Raw genomic sequence first — 23,581 nt, 5'->3', positions numbered from 1 at the left:
TTTAATACTTCATTTGGCTGTTTGATCTGGATCTCCTTGTGATGTGTATATTTATCTAATTCTTCCATCTCCTTTGGCATTTTAGGCAGAGGCTGAGAAGATGTTGGTACAAAAGCTAATACAGCTGGGTTACACGAGAGCAAAAGCAGAAGGATCATCCTCATAGCAGGGTGCTTGGCAAACCTTGCTATAAAATGAAACATGCATTGGATACAGTAGTCCAGTTGGCCCTGTTAGGCACGCTATTCCAAAAGGTAGGAGTAATAGGGTCCAACTGAAGAGGGTGTTATTTCTTTCAATTTCTTCTCTTTTGATTCTTCTTTATTACATTAAATGCAGTGTAAAATTTATAGGAGCTAGATGTTCTGTGGGGCATTGATGCAATCCCTTGCCAATGACAACAAAAAGAATGTCATTGACTATTCAAGTTCAATATAATCTCTATCATGGCAGGGAAGGATGATTTAGGGAACTTGTTGAACAGCCAATCCTTGAAGCATCTCGATCCTTCTAGGTGCATTTATTTCTGCAGCTTTCATTCTCTATGTATGAGTTTTTTTTTTAAGAGAACACTCTCTATGTATACTAGGAACCTTTTTTTTTTAGAACATGGTAAAATCCTTTTAATTAATTTGGCTCAACTATTTTTAGTCTGTTTGAAATATAGGGTAGGTTTCAATTGGTCTTTAAATTAAAAAACATCCAGTTTTCGTCCTTAAAACTTAAGGGTAGGTTTCATTCCTGTGCATCGTCCAAGAGATGCTCTTAATGTAATTTCCCCTTCAATACTGTAACACCCCCTCCCCCCTTTCCATCTTCTCCCCAAATCAGTCAATTGAACCTATCATTGGTGAAGCTAGAAGACTGTTACATTCCCCTAGCTTTTGTATCTCATGCCAGTAGAGACTAGAGAGCTTAATTTTGTGGCCCAAAATTTGGTAGGATGGCTGTTTTCTGTAATGAAGAGGGAATGATTTCTCTCCTCTATTCATGTTGAAAATTTTGTTTTCCCTGGTTAGAGAGGGGGGTGTTTTCCCTTCACTCTCTCTCTCTCTCTCTCTCTCTCTCTCTCTCTCTCTCTCTCTCCCCTTTTTATGGTTAATGAAATACTTATTCAGTTAAAAATAATGTATTAATTTTGAGCAATGTATACCATCAAAGTTGATGAGGATACTGTTGAGATGAAATTTAAAGGATGGAAGCTTGTATATATAATAATAGGTGAAGTTGAGAGAAAATCAAATTAAAATTCTAAATTAGAGTTCCAATTTAGTGCCATGTATCCTAAATTATTTATTCTTAAAGAGTTTTATTTCTTAATTTTAGAATCAAATGTGAGATCATATTATAAATATTCATCCAAATGAATTATTAAGTACAAAAATCAAAGAGCCTAGAGTAAATGAATCATTAAAAAAAAAATGCTTCACAATAATAAATAAATAAATAACATAGACAATTCACATTTTATATCTAATAATATTTTTACAATTTTTTTTTTAAAAGTTAACAAAATATAAAAATGATTTTCAATAATATTTAAATTATATATATAAGAATTATATTATACATTTTATTGTATATATATTTAAATATATTCATGCATATGTATGAGATTACAAGTTAGTATTTATTAATCGGGCATATCATCCACTTTCATGTCATCTACCCCGTTATCCTCACAACTTCCAAAAGCCCAGCTACAAGCAATAAAATAGAAGATATTAACTGCACCCATAATAGTAAGCAACCAATAACAGTAATCATAGTTAGCCTTGTTAATGTAATTTGATAGCAAATTCTCACCTCCCTCACTTTGCGTCACATTTTTCACAACACTGACTATGAGACCGGCAATCAGGCTTCCTACACCCATTCCAAATGCCAAAAGAGATATTGCGATGCTAGACATGGTCTTAGCGAGTTGAGAGTAATAAAACTCTGTTCGCCCAATAAAATTGAAGGCCTCAGCTATCCCAGGAAGGCAGTGTTGTGGCACCAACCACATTGCAGACATGTTCATTACTACTGCATCGGCCTGATAATTGGACAATCCTTCTCGGATTGCTTCATTCCGGCGCTTCCTCTCTACAATGGCTGAAACTGCAGTGGCTAGACATGAGATTGCTATACCAATCCCCATGCGTTCCTTAAGGCTAAGCCCACGTTTCCTTTTGGTGAACTTTGATAGCAAGGGAACTAGAACTTGAACATAGAAGACCGCGGTTGCTGTCATACTCAGGATTCCAAAGACGCTGAAGGAGGCTGGTGGGATTTTGAACTTGGATAGAAAAAAGCGTCTGTCCATGATTTTTGCTTGGAGCACACCAAATGAATGTTGGTTAAGTGTCACGGCCACTGGTATGCCAGTGGACCAAATGGGGAGGACTTTGATAAGAGCTTTAAGCTCTTCTAACGATTTTTAGACTTTTTTTTGTGGGGGGGGGGGGGGGGGATTGATAATGTTGGGAACCTTTGAAAATGGTTATGGTCAGTTATAAGTGTTGGTTTGGTCCTTTATATTTTTCATATTTTTGAAAATGAAAAATTTAGGGACATAAATTTTTATATAATTTTTTAAATTGTTGAATTGATGCATAATAAAAATAGTCTTAGTAACAATGAAAAACTAATATAAAAGTAATGTTTTTCCAATTACAATTTATCACCTTAACAAGTTGCAAAAATTTTTTGCCCTAATAGTTCAATTTTGAAAAAGAAAAAAGAAAAAAAAAAGAAAAAGAAAAAGAAAGAGAAAGACTTTAAAATGCTATACTTTGAAAAATTGCTGCCACTTTACAAATGGGCTCTTAAACAAATATGCCTTGTTTTAGATATGAGTATAATTAATCAAATGTAGCTTGACACAAGATCGTCTTTATTTCGAACTTGAAATGGATACAAGCCATTTCACGATATATTTATTTATTTATTTTGTGTGGATCTAATAATTAATGTTTAATAGTGTGTTTAAATGATGTGGCACTATTTATATCTATAGATTTGCAATATCTAACATGAACCATGAGATGGACTCTCTATTTCACTTGAAATGAAGGACATTACTTTTCTAATAGTATAGTGGCCACCATACCTCAGATTGTCCGTTGGTACGGTCAGCTTTGAAGCCTTGTGATGGTACCATCCATCAGATTCCAATGGTGGCACTGGCAAGGATAGATGTCTGTTTCTCCAAGTTAATTGCCACAATCACTTGGGCAAATCCAGTAAGCAAGCTACTCTTTGCCTTCATCTTGATATAAAGAGGAGAACCCAAGAAAAACATAGTGGAAGAGAACAACATGAGCACAACAGGAATTCCAAAACCCACAACCCAACCTTTTGCATTTTGAATATAAACCATTACTGTCACTGCAAGCATCACTGAGATTCCAACTGAATCATAATACCAATTGAAGAAGGTTTGTAAGATCTTCACTGATCTTTTTTTAACTTTAAGGTCGTCAACCTGTACCAGCTGGTTAAATTGGTCAGCACCAAAGGCCAAGGAACATGGCCTAATGCCATCGGCTCCTACTGACATGAGAACAAACGCAGAAAAGAGAAGTGCAAGCTGTGCTGAACTCGGGGAAACACACTTTTCTCCTCCCTTATTATGCTTGCAAGGTGGAGGCCTTGCTTGTGGCAAAATTGCTGTCAACCATAACACGCTCATTCCCTGTAGATTAATGCCAATGCAATCCCGGCCCATGGATTAAATGATTATTATTCACAATACATATACATAGTTTTAATTATTAACAAAAGAATAAAAATAATTAATTAATAATATTTCGATCATTATTGATAATTTTTTAAATGAAAAAACACTTTTAACATTAATAAATGTCTTATTTAGACAAAAAATATATATTAATTTTAAAATTAACAAGATATAATTAGTTTTTTTTTTTAAAGTAAAATTGCAATTATAATTTAAGTATCACATTAATGATTCTTATATATAAAAGACAAGTGAGAGTATACATGTTCTATCTAAAAGGCAGGAGTTAGAATTCTAGTATTTTATGAGGATTGAGATGTTCAAGAGAATTATGAATCTGAAAAATCATGTCAAATATTGAAAGGAAAAAAAAATTGTCAAATGTATAATTAAGAATTATGACAAATTCTTTTAAAATAACAATTTCGAAGCTAAATTCCTACATTGCAAACATATTTTTACTAACTTTATTCTCCAAAAGTACAAAATTAACTTTTTAGACCATGTCACATATATTCAAATCTTCCCTATATTCTTTTTCGACCAAACTTATTTGATCAAAAGACCAAGTAATTCATACTACTTTAGATTCATTTAGGGGCAATATCCTGGGCTTATATATATGTGTATTCTTAAATTGAATAGTTGAGAGATGAATGATTTGAATTATATAGACATTTCAATTGGAAACACTAGAGAGTATCAATTAAACTATAAAGTTCTTGACACAAATAAGTATATGTTTTAAATTTGAATAATGAAGGTCTATCAATGGTCTATGGCTATGAATGTAGTGGCATCGGTATTTTTTTGGAAGCAGTTAGGTTGTAACTCTTTCATCCAATAGAAGCAAACAAGGTAGAAGGTAGAGAGAGGGTGAAGAGTTAGGGAGGAAAAAACAATGAAAGGTCATGATGAATAGACCCAAGGACTACAAGGGTACAGTCGATTAGGATAAATATATCTTTGATTACACAAAAAGATAAATATTTTCTTAAAGGAGTAAACTTTATTTCATTAAAAGGACATGATTTTTTTTTTTTTTTTTTTTTAAATGTGAACATAGCTATAGAAATATTTAGAGTATGTTTGGTAACTGTTTTTTCCCCTTATTTTCTGTTTCCAAAAATAATTTTATATTTTTAAGACTAAAAAACTTGTTTGGCAACCCAAAATGGACAGAAAGCAAAAACTGTTCTTAAAACTCATTTTGTGAAGGAAACTAAAAACATATAAAATGCTGTTTTTAGTTTTTAATATTCAAAAATCAATGAAAATACGCATTTAATTTAATGAATCTATCTCATTTAATGAGTTAGCATTAGAGTTCAAATTCTAGTAAAAACATATTTTAGTATTTTCTATTTTTTCTTCAAAAAATTATTTTTTTAATTTCAACTAACCAAACATGTTTTTGATTTCAAAAATACAAGAAATTTTTTTTTTCTTTATATTCCCAAAAATAAGTTTTTGAAAATAAAAAATAAAAACTGTTACTAGACATAACTTTAATTGCACACACTAAAAAAGTGAAACGGAGACCATAGATTTTCTTACAAGTAGGCTGCTAATAGTCCCATATGCAATCACCCGAAACCGGCCCAAGTAAGAATCAGAAAGGAAAGCCCCTATGATCGTGATGAGATTTGAAATGGCTGACCACTGAAACAATTCAATAGCTCCAGTTGCGCTATCCATATTATATTCCAATATCAAGTACAATATCATAGCTTGAAGCTCAAAGCTTGCTACCTTTTCAAATGTCTCATTTGCTGCCCGAACAACATTGATAAAATTATGATAAATCATCGTATGCAGTAATTATCACAGCTTTGTAAAAGATATAAAACTTGTTCTCAAAGTACATGTTGAAACAACAGGCCAAAGCTGCCTATAATCACTTCGTTGATGTACTGGAAATGTTAATAATCATGCGAAGCATAATTCAATAACTAGTAAATGTTAAACTTTCAAGTCCAACAAACGGAAGATATCCTTCAGTTCTTGTAGTGCTGTCTTGGGTAAATAATAAATATGAAGTGGAGGCTGTGGTGTGCATTTTTTTAAAAATAATTTTTTGCTAGTATTTTTATTTATTTATTGATAATTTAAGAGTTCGAGGATGGGGAATTTGTTCTCGCTCTCCCTCAGTAGGAGCTTTCTCTCTCCCTAGGAGCTCTCCCTCTCGGTTTCACCGAGCCTCTCTCCCTCTCTTTTAAGGGTCTTCCCTTTTCTTATTCCCCAAACCCCTACTCTTCTCACCTTACTCTTACCTTCTACCTTCAGCAAAATGGACGTGTCTGTAATAGAGGATCTGCAACACTTACGCCTCACAAAGGATGAAGAAGAAGACATCCAGATCTCCTCCATGAACAGATCGGACCAAATGGAGGAGTGTGCTCTTAGTTTATTCGGCAAGCTCCTCACGGATAGACAACACAACCAGAGAGCTTTGAAAAATACTCTCAGAGCCGCCTGGAAGATGGGTTCAGACCTGCGAATCGTGGATGTGGGGAAAAATCTTTTTCAATTCAAGTTTAACTCAGGATTCCAACTGGAATGGGTTGAAAGGAACGGCCCTTGGAATTTCGAGAACAACTTGCTTCTCCTCTGCAGATGGAAAAGGGGTCTCTCAGCCACCAATATCACCTTCACCCATGCCCCTTTCTGGGTTCAAATTTGGGGCTTGCCGTTTGAAAATCTAACTGAAGATGTTGGAAAAGATTTAGGCAACAGCTTGGGGCACTATCTCGAAACTGATAAACGAATGTGGCTAACGGAGCAAGCTAGATTTCTAAGAATCAGAGTTAATATTCCTCTCAACAAACCTCTCCGCCGAGGAGGTAATATTCTCAACTGTGATGGGGAGAAAACCTGGGTTAATTTTAAATATGAAAGGCTGCCGTCTTTTTGTTATGTGTGTGGTTTCCTGGGTCATGATGAAAAGCACTGCCAAAATGCTTCTGGTAATCTGGATTCTCCCAAGCAGTATGGAGAATGGCTGAGGGCCACAGGCAGCCAGAAAAACAGTGGGGATAGGCAAAAATCTTCAAATAGTTGGAGCTTTGAAGACGACCACTCAGGCCGGTCAAGTGGCAGATCGGCTCCAACAAGGACAAACCCATCGGATTCTACCTCCAAACCAGGGGCACCTATGGAAATTCAAGTAAACCAAGAAAGCAGAGGCTTTGCGAAGCCCCAAAACTCTGACAGAAAAGAAAGCTCACAATCGAATGCAGCGGATTTCCAGGGAAAGAACAGCGATAGTTCAAATTTCAAACTCTCCCAGTCAGATTTCGCCTCACGTGACAAGGAAGGGGCTGTAGGCTCAAACGCTGAAGATATGGATGTAATTTCTGAAGTGGGCCGCACCTCTAAGTCTCACCAGGAAGCCCAAGAAGTCAGTAGCCCACTCAAACCTCCCTCAAAAAGCCCAACCCGATGCAGTAGCCCCACTCATACACAGAAGCCCAAGTCACCCACTAAATTACCTCAGCAGAATGGAAAACCAAAACTAAAAAGGATAGCCCGTGAGAAAGGAAAACAAGCCCATGGTGAGCAAAAAGACAATCTCTCAGGGAATAAAAGACCGGGTAAGTTAGTCTTTGATGATAATTTAAATGAAACTCATCCTCCAAAAAGACTCTGTGACATGCTTCCACAAATTTCTGAGCACACTCTTGCATTATCGGCGGTAGCTGCTAAGCAGCACCGCCGGGCACAATGAATGCCTTATGCTGGAACTGCCGGGGAATTGGGAACCCCCGGACAGTTTACACGTTGCGCGATTATGTGCGGCGATGGACTCCCTATCTAGTCTTCCTTGTGGAGACCAAAGTAAAACACAAACGTATGGAAAAAATTAAATTTTCTCTGGGTTTCTCTAATGGTCTAATTGTTCCCAGCCGGGGTCGGAGTGGGGGTCTTGCTCTCTTCTGGTCTACGGATGTAAATCTGGAAATTAAATCTTACTCTCAGTATCACATTGATGCAACCATCATTGAGCAGGACAGCAACTTCACCTGGAGATTCACGGGCTTCTACGGTCACCCCGAATCAAATTTAAGGAAAGATTCATGGAAACTTCTCTCTTATCTAAATAACCAATTTTCTCTGCCATGGTTTTGCTGCGGCGATTTTAACGAAATTCTGTCTGTGACTGAAAAATCAGGTGGCCCCATTAGAACTCAGCGTCAAATAGATGGCTTTAGAGAGGCGGTGAATTTATGTGGATTTCAAGACTTGGGCTTCTCGGGGCCCCAGTATACTTGGTGCAATATGCGAGATAACAGCGACCGGGTTTACCTTCGCCTGGACCGAGCCTTTGCAAACTCCGACTGGTCAAATAAGTTCAGCAATTGTAAGGTTTATCATGTTGTTGATTCCACTTCCGACCATTGTATTTTGAAAATTACTGACTCTGTAGCCCCTCCCCTTCACCGGAAAAGGCGTTTCCATTTTGAAGCTTTGTGGGCCAAGCGGGATGATTGCTACGATATTGTGAAAGCCGCCTGGAACAGGGGAAATTTTGTAAACACACCTGAAGGTATCAACTCAAACCTTAGTTTGTGTGCTTCTGCACTGACCTCATGGAGCAGAGATGTCATTGGTAACATTCCTAAGAAAATTCAAGAGCAGAAGAAATTACTGAATACCCTAACCACTCTTGATCGGGATGGCTCGCACAGTGCAGAAATTAATGATTTGAGGAAGGAATTAAATGGTCTTCTGGATAGTGAGGAGATCCTTTGGCACCAAAGAAGCAAAATCCACTGGTACAGAGAAGGAGATAGGAACACGAAGTTCTTCCATACTAGAGCTTCGGAGAGACGAAGAAAAAATTCTATTCTGGGATTATGGAACAATGATGACTGCTGGTGTGATGATAGAGACAGCATTGCTCGTACAGCAGTGGATTATTTTTCAAAAATCTACACATCCAGCTCTCCCAACAGAATTGAAGAGGTTATCAATACCATTCCAACCCGGGTAAAAGAGGACATGAATGCTCAGCTTATAAGAACTTTTACCAGTGAAGAAGTCCTGCGGGCCCTCCACCAAATTCACCCGACCAAATCTCCCGGCCCCGACGGTATGTCCGCTATATTTTTTCAAAGATATTGGAATATTGTCGGTAGAGATATAACTGATATGGTGCTGAATGTGTTAAACTCTAATTTGTCCATGACTGAAATAAATAAGACTAATATTGCTTTAATTCCAAAAACAAGCCACCCCGTGAGAATGACAGAATTTAGGCCTATCAGTTTATGCAATGTCACATATAAGCTTATCTCAAAAGTCCTTGCTAACCGTCTCAAAGCTGTCCTTCCCCATGTCATAGCTGAAAATCAGAGCGCCTTCACTGCAGATAGGCTTATAACCGATAATGTCCTAGTGGCATTTGAGCTTATGCATTATTTGAACCACAAAACTGAAGGCAAAGACGGTTTCATGTCTGTCAAGCTCGACATGAGCAAGGCATTTGATAGGGTCGAGTGGGGTTTCATCAAAAGAGTCATGGAAAAATTGGGTTTTCATAACAATTGGGTCTCTCTGATCATGAAATGTATTTCTTCAGTCTCTTACTCTGTCATCATCAATGAAGAAGCCTATGGCAGCATCACTCCTTCGAGGGGCCTTCGCCAAGGCGACCCTCTTTCTCCGGGGCTTTTTCTTTTGTGTGCCGAGGGTCTTTCTGCCCTCATCCATCAAGCCGCAAGAAATAAGGCCCTCTCTGGAATTTCAATCTGTAGGGGCTGCCCGGCCATCACGCACCTTTTCTTCGCGGATGATAGCCTCTTATTCTGCAAGGCTAAGGTCATGGAATGTAATGTTCTCATGAGCATCCTCGGAGACTATGAATCTGCCTCAGGGCAAAAGATAAATCCTGACAAGTCCTCGGTCTTTTTCAGCCCAAATACACCTCATGCAGCCAGGGACGAGATCCTAAATTCATTAGGACCAATGCAAGACTCTCGACACAAGAAGTATCTTGGCCTCCCTTCCTTGATTGGGAAATCAAAAACCCAAGTCTTTGCTGAAATTAAAGAGAGAGTGAGCAAGAAACTAGCGGGCTGGAAAGGAAAACTTCTCTCTATTGGAGGTCGAGAAATTCTTATCAAAGCCGTGGCACAAGCGGTGCCCACGTACACAATGAGTTGTTTTCAACTCCCAAAAACTTTGTGTGACGATTTGGAAAGCATGATGAGGAACTTTTGGTGGGGCCAAAGAAACCATGAGTCAAGACTTGCATGGGTTAGTTGGAAAAAGATGTGTAAGTCCAAGTTGTATGGTGGCATGGGCTTCCGGAACCTCCAAGCCTTCAATCTTGCCTTACTTGCAAAACAAGGGTGGCGGATCCTCACTAATCCCACTTCTTTGGTTGCAAGGGTCTATAAAGCTAAGTATTTTCCTTTTGAGGATGTCCTTAACTCTAGAATGGGAAGCAATCCAAGCTACGCTTGGAGGAGCATCTATAAGAGCATTCGGGTCCTAAAGGAGGGTACTCGGTGGAGGGTGGGCAATGGTAAACGGATTCACATTTGGGAAGATAGGTGGCTCCCAACTCCAACCACCTATAAAGTGACCTCGCCTCAATTAGACTTTGGCTTCTTCCCAATGGTCTCTTCTCTCATTGATGAGGATACAAAATGGTGGAAACCGGATTTGGTGAGAACTATCTTTCTACCTCATGAGGCTGCTGTTATCCTTAAGACTCCTATCAGCTTTAGACTCCCTGATGATCAGCTGGTTTGGGTAGGCAACAAAAGGGGCTCCTTCACCGTGAAAAGCGCGTACTACATTGCTATGCGCATAATAGATGATCCTGATCTAGGTGAATGTTCAGAAGCTCACAGCCAAGCCTCCTTTTGGAAAGCAATTTGGCACTTGAATGTCCCCCCAAAGATCCGGATTTTTGCTTGGAAAGTTTGCAGAAACGGCCTCCCAACAATGCTAAATTTACGATGTCGGGGCTTAAATGTCTCTGGTTTCTGCCCTATATGTGACAAGGAAATGGAGTCCATCCAACATGCCTTATTTCTTTGTCCTCATGCCAATCAAACTTGGGCTAGCTGGCCGGACTGCCCTGTAAGTATTTCTTCCCCAAATGCATCCTTTATGGACTCTATCTCAAAGGTCATTGATTCAGGCCTATTTGAGGATTTAGCTCTTCTTTTCTTTGTCCTATGGTCAATATGGGGGAATAGAAATCAAGCCATTTATGGGGATTCTGCTCTTCCGCCAGGCATGGTCTGGGAGACTGCAAAAAGAGCCCATTTGGATTTTGTTGATGCTAGGCTATCCTATCCCCCTGCTCCTCCACCTGCCCGTGCCCATTGGATTGCCCCCCCTGTCGGTTTCTTCAAGATCAATGTGGATGGTGCCACTGATGTAAGGGGCGGCAATTCCTGCATTGGAGCTGTCATCCGGGACTCCTTGGGCTTCCCCATTGGTGCGCTCAGCCTGGTTCTCCCCTCTTGTTTTCCAGCTGAAGTCACTGAAGCATATGCTTTGCTTCATGGAGTTCTCTTTGCTGCTGAAATGCAAGCCCTCCAAGCTCTCTTTGAGTCCGACGCTTTAGCTATTATTCATGACTTAATCTCTGAAGCTTCTGGCAGCGACTTCGGGCATATTCTTGAGGACATTCGGGTAGCAACCAGTTCCTTCAGTTTTTGTTCCTTTCATCACTTGAAGCGTGAAGGTAACAGAGCTGCCCACCACTTAGCTTTAGAAGCTAAACGCACAGGCCAATCAAAAATATGGAAAGGAACCCCTCCCCCTTGTATTCAGGAAATTCTGATAGATGATCTATTGTATTAGCAGGTCACCTGCCTATGTGTACTCTTTCTTTGTTGGAATGAAATCTCTTCCAAATTCCCCATCAAAAAAAAAAAAAAAGAGGATGGGGAATTTAAATCTTAGATGTGTCAGTTGAGTTTTTTTTTTTTTTTTTTTTTGCTAATACTTTTATTAGCCACAAAATAAAAATCAATAGACTGTTGGAGGGGATTTGCCGCCACCTAGCCCACCTCTATCTTGAGGGAAAAATATAGAAGTGTGAGATGGATGGGACGTGGATTAATTACAAAATAGATCCCATCTTGTTATATTGTAGGTCACAATTTATATTTATTTTAGATAGGTAGATAGTGGGGTTCAAACTATAGGCATAGGGTAACACAAAGTGTTATAACCACTGTGTTATCACTTGATAAAATGTGTTGGTATATCCTTTGATAAAATGTATTTTATTTGTAATTAAGTAGTTCTAAGTGGTTTCTAGAATTCATGAAGTATGTTTTACAAACAAGACAATGGTATTATTGAAGACATGAAGATTGCACCAAGAAACAAGTGAAGAAAAACTAAAAAAGTGAACCTCAACACTAGCTTCTATCGAGAATAAATGAAGAATCTCAATACCTCTCAACACCCCTCGATTTATCAAGCTTTGCAGATCTAGAAATCTCAAATATGTTTTTTAGCCTATGATAACTTGGACTTCTAGGGTTTCGTTCACTAAACCTTTAGGGGATATAAAAGCTTTATTTTAAAGTCATCACAAGATACAAAGACTCAATTAGAGAACTCATACACTCTTAGTGAAGTTACTGCGTTCTTATGCGCTTTAGGGTTTTGTAACCAAGTGCTTCCATATCTTCAAAGTGTATTGAAAGCTTGTATTTGTGTTAAAAACAAAAACTTGTTCAAATCCTCAAATAAAAATTACGGTTAGATTGTTTTTACTTTAACTTAAACTAAGTGCGGAAAAGAGTAAATGAAGCGCAATCATTGGATCTACTCTAGTGCATACACATAAACAATAAACAATAAAAGTAAAGCACAAGAGTAAGGGAAGAGAGATGCAAACACAAGATAACACCAAGACGTGTTATCGAAGAGGAAATTGAAAAACTCGGCGAAAAACCTCTCTGCGATTCTCTAAGTTGAAATCGATCTACTAGTGAATAAGTTGGAGTACACGAATAACAAAAGACCCTTCAAGCCTAATCTACCCAATGTATTTGAGCCCTCCAAGCTCCTGCTACCAACGAACTTCTCAGAGTCTTGTCTTCACTAGCTTTCCGAATCTCGCAATATGCCTGATTACATTTGCTAAGCCTCACCAGCTTCTTTTGGCAAATCCCCAAAACTTCCCAAACTCCAAAATACTCACTACACTCTGAAAAATGTGTGAGTTGTGTTTGGGTACAAATCTCCTCTCAAGGTATGACAATGAGAGAGGGAAGAAGAAGAGACTACAATGATTTCTCACTAAGGATAAATAGCTCTCTCTCTAAAAGATAGGTATGTTGTGTTGTAGAAACCTATTTAGGATTTTCTCTCTAAATAGTCTCATTGTACTTTTGTGGGTAATGAGGGTATATATAGTACAGGTGAAGGGTAAGAAAGTTATACTTAAAATCGTCCAGCAGAGAACTTTGTGGGTACCTTGCGAGATGGCCTATCTCGCAAAGCACTCGCGAAATGCAGCCTGATACTTGACTCTTTAGCTTCCAGCATGTGTTTCTCATATACCCTTCTCATAGGTTTTGGCGAGCTAGTTGCGAAACTGCACTGATTTTCATTGTATGCTTGATTCTTCACCAACTTAATACTAAACCCAATACAATAAAATTCCACAAAATATAAGGAACAAAATTAATGCAATTACAACACTATTACAACACTTTCTGTCATGGAACATAAAACATAGTTGAAAACCACAACTTTACATGTATTAAAGTGAATAACTTTGCATCTAACAACAAACATCAGTTGCTGGAAGTTAGTCACGTACTGAGATCCGTGCAAATGAAGAAGTCTTTATAAGATCAAGTCCAATTGGAGATTGGTGTAAATGTTCAACTATAGGTTGGTATTTTGAAATAGTTTAGGATAGTGGTAAAATTCCTTATACTTATAACCGCTTGATTCTTGATTAGTGATTCTTGGGAGTGGTAACTTGAAAATCATCTGGTGGAGTTTTTGCCTTGTGAGAAGTATTCCTCCATTAGTTAACAAATCACTGTGTCAAATTTATTTTCCGTTGCACTTTAGTTTATTTAGTAATTTGTTTGTGCCTTCATAATTTGTATGTAATTTGATATAATTAATCAACTTGAATAATTGAATTAATTGACCAAGGTCAATCTATAACTTAACATCAACCAATTTGATTCTTTAAAGGTATGATTTACAATCGACCTAGACAAGGAATTAAGGATGTTTCTACCTCTCGAAACTAGGTGCATAAGATATACATAAGACGTGCTCCATGGAACAGTGAGGTGCATAAGAGTGATTCTGTATGGGAAGAAAGCGTCTCCTTCACATACCAGATAACTGTATCCCATTTTTGCTGAGCAGGTGCATAAAAGATTCATCTCAATTATTGATCGGCACTTGGCAGTGACTCCCCTTCCATTCTTTCTTAATAGTTAATGAGATGGGAGACACATATAGTATTTCTAAAGATATGAAAAAAAAAAAGAAAAAAGAAAAAAAGAAAAAAGAAAAAAGAAAGAGCCAACCAAACAAAATCAAATAAACGAAAAAATCCCATTGTCTTTTCTTTTGACTAAATGAATACCATTATCTTGAAGTTTTAAGGTAATTCCAACCATGACCATGAGGTTTTGAAAATTTATCCATCTATTTTAAAATGAAAAGATTGAATTTTGTCATGTATTTTATCAAATGAAAAAGTATTAATATTATTTTATTCGTACAAAATAAACTTTATAATGAAATGACGTCATTTCATCCAAGGAAGTTAAAAAATTAAAAATTAAAAAAAAAGAAAAAAAGAAAAAGAAAAAGAAAAAGAAAAGAAGAAGGTGTCATTTTATTGCCACTCGCCCTAAATAAACCAGAAGCTTCCTTAGTTCCTTTTCCATTTCTCATTCTCTCTCTTGGGTCAAGACCACACCACAACCCTCTTTGTCTCTTTCACAGCTAGCCATTTACACCTGACCGACCCACCCGGTTGTAGCAAATGGGGCGGTCCAACTTGTGTGCCTATTTATCAATAATAATAACTTATTTATGGATGGGTGGCAAGTTTAACAAAATTCACTCTATCTGCCCACAAAAAAAAAAATAAAAAATAAAGATTTATACTTACCTTTAAATCTTAGCTAATTATATTACATCTTAGCCTCATTATTTTTGTGAAACTATATTATTGAATTCTAAAGTTTATGCAATGAGTGTTTTTTTTTTTTTTTTTTTTTTTTAGAATCACCTGTGAGTGTAATTGGTCTCTTAAGTTTCAAGTATGTACTAATAATGATCCCTCAAATATTAAAAATTGGTATTGATTTTTTTTTTGCTAACTACTGTTAATAGTATTACTTTGCTAACGAAATAGTAAGCTGACATTTCTTATTTGAGCCCGAATTTAGTAAAGATTGAGTGTAAAACTTGTATTTTACACCATCCAATTAGAGATTGACACATCAACTATCTACTTAAAATTCTATACATCCTACCATACCTAATAATATCTCAATAAACTCTCATTGGGGTTAGATTTTCAGATGAGTATTAAAATTAATTGAGTATACTTGTGCCTACTCTTTAATATGTTATAAGATAATATACCATGTTGGGATTGAAGGGTCTAAAACTTGAGTTTCACACTACATTCTAATAAAATTTAATGTCTTCTTTTAATGATGTGACATTTTTATAATGAAAAAATTACAAAAATTATTTTACAAAACATAAGAAACCCATTAATACCAAAAATACTTGACTCAGTAAGTAACAAATAACACCAAATCAAGATTTGAAAATTGAAATACCCATATGAAAGATTGAAATGCATAAGAGAAATTATTGTGAATTCTTTAGTAAATTTTTATCTAATGATTTCTTGATCTAGCTAGTTCAGTTCGTTAGTTTTTGAGATTTCAAAGGTACATCTTATGAGCCATTGACCGAACTAACCCGGTAATCTTGAAGAGAAGGTTCTTCTTGTTTCCTTGGAGCCACAATCTTTATGTATTCAATTTTCAATATCTTTTCCTGTAATAATAAACCCAAAAAAATAAATAAAAAATAAAAATCATATTGTTAGTTTCTAAAAAGAAAGCAATTAAATTAAACCCAATTAAAAGTATGGATTTGACAAGAAGGAACTTGTCAAGGGACATTTGGACTAGTTTGCCATGATAAAATCAAATGGCTTAGGTTTGTTGCTTGCTCCCTAAGAGTAGTAATTCTTAGGTACTTTCGGAGCATGAAGAATGATGCTCTATCCTCTCATATTTATGTTAGGATCCATCATGAATGTAAGAGAAGAAAGCACTATATTACTATACTTTGAGAGAATCTAAGAATTTTCCTTCTAAGAGATTTCGAAGAGTTGGGTTTGATATTGGAATATTTACTTTCTTAAAACAGATAGTTATTTTCAACAATATTTTAAAATTTATCAATTAGTTAAAAAATCCAAAAGGGTCACCATTCTTTTTCTCTCAAATTAGTTGTTAGTTTTAGGATTTGAGCAAGTCAAAGGATTATAATTATTAATGTTTTTTTTTTTTTTTGGTGGTTCGGGCATTCAAACGAGCAAGTAAAAAGAAATGCTCAATATTTACAGTTTTTGACGATTGAATAAAGTTTGAGACTAGAGGTTGGAGATTGAAATGAGGATGATAACGGAAGAAATTGTGGTTGAAGTTGTTTTCTTATGTGTTTTTTTAATTCTACTTATTTAAATAATTTATTGTTAGGCTTGTAATTTATTTAAATAATTCATGGCTTTTAGGAGACTAGCTTCGTGATTAAATAGAAAGGATCATTAATCACCTAATGACTTATTCTCAAAAGCTCTCTTTGGGGCTTGAATGTGCTTTATACCTGAGGATCTCCTCTATTCATAGGGTAAAGTTTTGGTTGATGAATTTGAGTGACACATAATCAATCATAATTTATCCTTTAGAGAGCCAATCACCATTAATTAATTATAGTCACACGTATTAAGCTTAATCACAAGAATATATATTAGCCATTAAATCTTGACTAGTCTATATTTTGCAATTTGATGGTCCAATTTAAGCACATGACATATCATTTTGATTGTAGGACTTCAAGATTTGTTTTCATTAAGTACTTAAAAATATAATTGTTAAAATTAGGATAAATTGCAAATTATACCCTTGAATTTTGAAGTTGATTGGATTTTATACCCCAAAATTTCAAAAACTTGATTTTACACCTTAAAGTTTGATTTCGTTAGCAATTCATTTCCTACAGTTAGTTTCTGCTGTTAAGTGACATATCATTATACTAATGTGTTTTATTTTTTCCAAATCAAAATTAAAACTACGTCGTTTCAAGCCTAAACTTAAAACACAAACCTCTAGTGTAAACAACAACATTTTATGCCAAACTCTAAAACCTAAAACAAAAACCACGAAGAAGACCTTAGACCTCCCTAACCCAAACCCCTTGGCTCGGACTAAACCTAGATAAAGCATTGGCTCACCTCATGAACCCAGGCGACGACTGCAAAGAAAAAACAACAATAACAACAACAACATCTGCCTCCATAACATCCTAACCTCAACAAAACCGACTATATAATCTGCATCATGCCTTGATTTTGAAATTTCCAAACTAAAAGAAAGAAAGAGGAAAAAATATTAGGGGATAAATAAATTACATACAAATGCAAAACCAAAAAAAGAAAAAAAAGAAAAAAGAAAGCAAAATTGTAATTTTTGCTACAAACATACAAAATATCTATCTCCAATAAATTTTGGAAAATTAATTTTATTTCATAAACATTACACTTACAAATTTTATAAATCAAAAGATTTGGTTTACATCTGAAGATACTTCAGTGGCTATTACTGGTGAAGTGTCCTCCATCCATATTACAAAATCCTCAATAAAAAGAGCATACTTGGCTAGCTCGTGGGTTGCTATTTCCTTCTTGGCATGTGTGTCTGAAAGTAGTTTGGTGAAAGAAGTGAAGTTGCCTTGTCCCTATAACCACATTCTCAATACTTGAAGGTGGTTCTGTCAGTCCCTGAAGAGCTAAGTAGACCGTCATTGAGTCACTTTCAAACACTGCCTCCTGAATGCCAATATCCTTAGCAAAGATCACAGCAGCTTTAACAACCTTTGCTTCGATCTCCAGTGGACCCAAAGGGTATTACAGCTTTTTACTCATTGCTGCCACCACTAGCCCATGATCATCCCTTACTATTATGCCTATACCAGATCACCCTTCTTTCCCAAAAGTAGTCCCATCTGTGTTCACCTTATACCACCCACATGGTAGTGGATTCCACCTAGCTCTTACCGGAGGCCCTTCCTCTCGAGCTTTTGGGATGTGCTGGGCTGTCTTATACTCCTCTAGAAGAGTTATGGCTTTCATGTATATTTCTGCATATGTTTGTTTATGTAGGGAATTTAACCAAAATCCCAACCTGTGAGAAACAAAAATAGAGAAAACACATGCCAAAGAAAAACAATCACACGCACAAGACAATATTTACGTGGTTCAGCAATTTGCCTACGTCCACGGAGTTGCAGAGATTTCACTATTATCAGGGAAAAAGAAAATATAAGGTGTGGCTACAATATTTTTTCACTCACTCAAAAACACGGCAACAACCCTATAAAACCCTAATCACCAAAGTTGGTTCCACAATGGGCTAAACGGGCCAAAAAAAATTTCCCAAGGGCATTGCCCCCGGATCCCCAGGAGGCTTGTCCATGAATGCTCCGGCTTGGGCTTATCGGCCTAAGCCTCCACTCCATGGACTAAGCCTCAGTAAATCTCCCATTAAAAACCACGCAAATGGCACAGCTTCCAAAATCTTCTCATCCTCGACGGGTTTGAGCTTTCTCCTCCATTTCTGCTTCCTTTTCTAACCAAGTGATATGTACTCTTCAAACTAAACTTCCCATTAGCAACTATTGTCCATTCTAGTTTATCATCTGGCAGTGGCGTGCTTAAGGGGATGCTCAAAATGGAGCCTACTTCAAGTTCTAGGAAAATATCCCAAATTAAATGAGCTTTCCATTCTACAAATTTGAATGGGTAAAACATGGGATTGCATATTTATCTAATAATTAGTTTTAAAATAATTATGGCCATTTGCATGTTTATCTAATAATTTGAATATTATTAGATAAACATAGTAGACCTTACAAAATGCTAAATACAAACTAATAATGAACGAAGTATAACATAGGCTAATAAAATATTCACCTAGCAAAAAAAAAAAAAAGCCTTGTAATTTTTATTTTTTTAAGACTAGTCTTACGATAGCTATCAGGCTTAAGTAAATTGGACTAATTTTCCTTCTTTGTTTTGGGATTAGATGGTACTACGTCATTGTGAACATTTGTGTTGATCTTTTTTCCTATTTACAAATGTGTGAGGGGGTTAGATAAATGCTTTGTTTGTTGATTGAGGAAGACTACAATGATTTTCTTACTTATTCCTCACACTTTGCTATTAGAGGCTTCTTAATGTGTAAACACATGGGACTACTCACGATGTAGTCATATGGGTTTAGCTCTTCAACTTAGTAGATCTAACGAACTATGAATATGATTTTCTTCCATGCCTCTCTATTTTATTTTTTTATTATTTTCTTTTGTGCGTGTGTGTGTGAAGGGTGGGGGACAGAAGATGGGTAATTTGGATGATTTGAATAGATTAATATGGACAAAGTGCGTATCTTTTGGTCCTCCCCTAAGCAGATAACTTGGGTCTATGGGGTATTTTGCGTAGGTATAGAGGTACCACACGAAGTCCAGATGAAGACTAGAACATGAAGATCAATGGATAAGTAATAAAATTAGCAGCAAAGAATGTTCCTTTTCTTTTTATTCTGAGCAAAACATGACAACTTTTATGATCTTGTATATATTTACTATGAACTATCCAAAAGATGCCATCTTTCAAGCAAACTAATGCTTACAAGGGTTTAAGAAGAAATTCCAGCAATAAAATGGGATTATAGTGAAAGGAAGATAATAAGTATGAAGTTAAAAATGATAGAAGATTAGGGAACGACATCATTTTATCCTAGGTTAAATTTCTAGTTTCTCGTTTATATCACTCTCCCTCTCTCTCGTCCTTTCTCTCTCCACATGCCCACCACCCATAGCCTCTCGCTCTCCCTCTCTCTCGTCACAACCCCTCTCTTTCCTCAGCCTTCACCACTCACTACCACCGTCTTCTGCCACTCGATGCCACCATTCTCCAAGTGTCTTCCTTTCCACTCTTCTCTTTGTCCTAGCTATTCTCTGGAAGTTTGTAGAGAAGGTTTTGATGGTCAATACTTAGGATTGCTATGCTTCTCCTTCTTCTATTAGGTATGTGAATTTATTTGATACTTAGTATCTAGGTTATTAACTATGCTTTGTCTTGCTATACTTTTTAGAAAGATTGTGAATTTCTTTGAGATATTTTGTGTGGGTTTTAGCGAAATATAGTGAATATGTTTGTTTGTTTCTTTTAATGAATGTTTGCATTGTTTGGTGATTCAGTATGGGTTGTTTGATGTGGTTTGATTTTTTTTTTTTTTTTTTTTAACCAAACACACCGCACCAAACCAACATGGTTCACCACATCTTATGCAGACCGATTCCTACCCCTCCACAGGTAAGGTGCAGTCAGGGATAAGGGGAAACCGCCTCTATAGGTGTGATGCAAAAAACTCTCCAAAACCGGCCTCACCGCACCGTGTACAACCCTATTCATTATCGCCCAATATCTTATAGTAATCTTGCCAGTGATGGCACTCTTGTAAGTGCTAATCAGACCAACGGAAAAGATATGTCCTACTTTGCAAACATTATTAGTGTAGTTAGTTTGCAAGCATGTGCTACTTTAGAGTATTCACATCAACTTGTGCAAAAATTCATATTTATTTTAACATTAAAAACTTGTTTTTTTTTCTATTTTATACAACCAATTTTCAAAAACAAACACTCACATCAAATTATCTATTCTACATTATATTTGATTTAAATAATTATTTTTCATTTTTTGTTTATTATTATCTTCATATATATATATATATGTGTGTGTGTGTGTGTGTGTGTGTGTATTGAGAGAGAGAGAGAGAGAGAATTTAATGAGACAAGAGGTGAGAGAAGAAAAAATTAAACTAATAACATATACAGTTATACTCGTGGAGTGACCATCACGCCAAGTGTGTGTGGTGATCAATTTTCGTTGTAGCGCATTGGCAATTCTTCGATTATAAGAAAATGGGTTTTCAGAAGGAAGGATTGTGTATAATCGGTGTATTTCATTGTTTAGTGAAATTCTGATGTGACATGTTTATATTGGAAGGTGTAAAATGATGGGTTTACACAAATCCGAATGAAATGTATTTCCATCGTACTAAAATGTTATCTTCCCCTATCTACATAGATAACTCTAACATAGGGCCGGCTTAACCAATTTTTGAACCTATGACGAAAACTTTAAATGGAGTCTTTTCTCATCTTATATTTAGATATTAATTATATAATTTTTATTTAAAATCTATTTTTCTTGCTTTTTGTTGCATTTTGTTTAATACTAGTAACAAATTTATCCATGGAACCTTTTTGAGATTCAATTTGTTTTTCAACTCTCTCTCTCTCTCTCTCTCTCTCTCTCTCTCTCTCTCTCTTAGTTTTTATATCCAACTGGATATTTTTTAGTAGGCATTTATAATTAAAAAATATATATGACTAAGTGAAACACGATTTATAAACAAAAAGCTATAATTTTAATTAAAACAAAATTTAAAGTATATAACAATACTTGGTTTATCAAAAGCAAAATTGCAACTTTATGAATGAACATATCTAAAAAGTTTATTTATCACATAACTCAATAAATTAAAATTGATACCAAAGTAAACTTCAAATTCATATTTTCATTATATTAACTTTTATATAGATATTTAGGTTTGATTAAAATATTTATTACTAAAAAAATGAAGAATACTAGAATACCTTATGAAAACACCATTTATTGTCTTGTCTATTGTATAAAAATGTATAATTTTCTAAAACTACCCTTAAATAAATTTATGAAAAATGGTTTTGGAAATAAAGTAGGGCATAATAGGAGAATTAGTAAATTAATGGTTTTTAATTTTAGAAAGGGTTTGCCTTACATTCAGTACTTTTTTACTTGGAATATCATTTTATTTTAATGAGAAACTATTACATCACCTACTAACTGAATAAAAGGTGAATATTAAAACCTACTATCACTTGCAATTGTGTATTTAAAACAAAAGGAGACCTCTAGTTAAAAAAGTACTAGAGGTAAGTCAAACCCTTTTAAAAATAGGACAATATTTTAGGATCCCAAAATAGAATAGAGAATAAATAAATTGAGACGGTGGAGTATAAAAAAAAAAAATTGGGTTAATATTAACATATAAAAAATCTTGGATTAATGTAAAAATGGAAAAAAAAAAAAAGAAAAAAAAAAGAAAGGAAAAGTGATATAACACATATAAAAGCCAAATTAAATAAAATATATTATGTATATATCAACCCATGTAATAGCTTTTTTTTTTCTTTTCTTTTCTTTTTTTTTTTGAGAGAGAGAGAGTTTCAAACTATAGCGTCCGTTCCTGGTGATAGTTTTTTTTTTTTAATCATCATACGCTTTTTATCATCAAATCAAGATAACAATCAATTTTGGGTATAGATAAGGATTGAACCATAGATCTTTTAATTAACTATCAGAGACTTTACCGGTTGAGCTAACTAAAACCCACCACGTAATAGCTAAGAGTTAACATGTGCAGTGATATCCAATAATTACTATAGAGGCTAAATTGTAAATGTGTGCCAAAATTATGCATTTATGTTGGTTGAAATACACCAATTTCATTCATTATTACATCAGTTTTTATACTTCATGCAGTAAAATTTGTAATAATTTTAGCATTTTATTATTATTATTGTTGTTGTTGTTGTTGTTTTTTATTTGATAAAAATTTTATTTTTTATTTTTTATTTGTTGACTAATTTCTTAAGGTTCTATTGGTTAAAATTTAGGGCCTTATTTTATTTAGAGGCCTTAGACAATTACCTAATTCACTTAGTAGGTTGAGTCGACCCTACTTTAAAATCTCTTATTCTGTTTTAATTACCAACCTATGTTGTTACCTGTATTTCCTCTGATCAAAAGAAAACCATGAATTACCAACCCCCGATGTTTCCTATATCTCTGACTTCATGCTAAATTTGGGGTTTCTCTTAGTGAGGCCATTTATTAACCTTCTATTTATGAATAAGCTTGTTGTACTAGAATTGTTTAGGACTTAGAAACCCTCACACAATTCATGCCTATCGCTTTCTTAGGGGAGAAAGTATATCAATGTCTTGTTTTCATGGAAAAAACTTTGTAGGAAAATTAATCGGATTGTAGGGACTAGGGAGCATTACTCCCTCTCATAGTAGGTCCCACTTGTGGAGCCCACTTCACATGGGAGAGAAGGGAGCAATGCTTCGAGACAACACAATAATCTATATATATATATAAAACCGAAGCTTTTGAAACTTCCACAATTTTCCACGTCAGCACAACATTAAAAAATAAAAATAAAACATAAAACAATAAAACCAAAACCAAAAAAAAAAAAAAATGTCATAAACCCATTCCCTACCCGACTCTGATTTTCACGCTTTCCCTTTCACGAAAACTCTGCCATTACCTTCTTCCCAGCTCCTCCTCAATCACACCCATGGCAAGCCAATCAGACCCAACCCATCTAGCCTACCTTTCCCGATCCTCTGCCTCTCCCTTTCCACGGCAAGACCCAACAGACACCTTCAACAAGGGTTACCAGAGATACACAT

General features: G+C 35.6%; 1 protein-coding gene and 1 pseudogene across 1 annotated transcript; one reads left to right on the top strand and one right to left on the bottom strand.

Annotated features, from left to right (window-relative positions):
• Nucleotides 1–1,633: 1,633 nt before the first annotated feature.
• LOC115966831 lies at nt 1,634–5,533 on the bottom strand (annotated as a pseudogene).
• Nucleotides 5,534–6,014: 481 nt separating this feature from the next.
• On the top strand, nt 6,015–7,451 carry LOC115966830. The gene has a single exon (XM_031085980.1). It carries the CDS (start codon nt 6,015–6,017, stop codon nt 7,449–7,451), a length of 1,437 nt encoding a protein of 478 aa, XP_030941840.1.
• The last annotated feature ends 16,130 nt before the right edge of the window (nt 7,452–23,581 follow it).

The sequence above is a fragment of the Quercus lobata genome, chromosome 11 (assembly GCF_001633185.2).
Source record: "Quercus lobata isolate SW786 chromosome 11, ValleyOak3.0 Primary Assembly, whole genome shotgun sequence".
Classification (NCBI taxonomy): Eukaryota; Viridiplantae; Streptophyta; class Magnoliopsida; order Fagales; family Fagaceae; genus Quercus; species Quercus lobata.
The sequence above is the reverse complement of the archived record's forward strand: the minus strand, read 5'-3'. Positions and strand labels throughout refer to the sequence as shown.

Excerpts from the sequence above, each read along its gene's own strand:
- LOC115966830 (XM_031085980.1), top strand. The coding sequence starts at position 6,015 with ATGGACGTGTCTGTAATAGAGGATCTGCAACACTTACGCCTCACAAAG.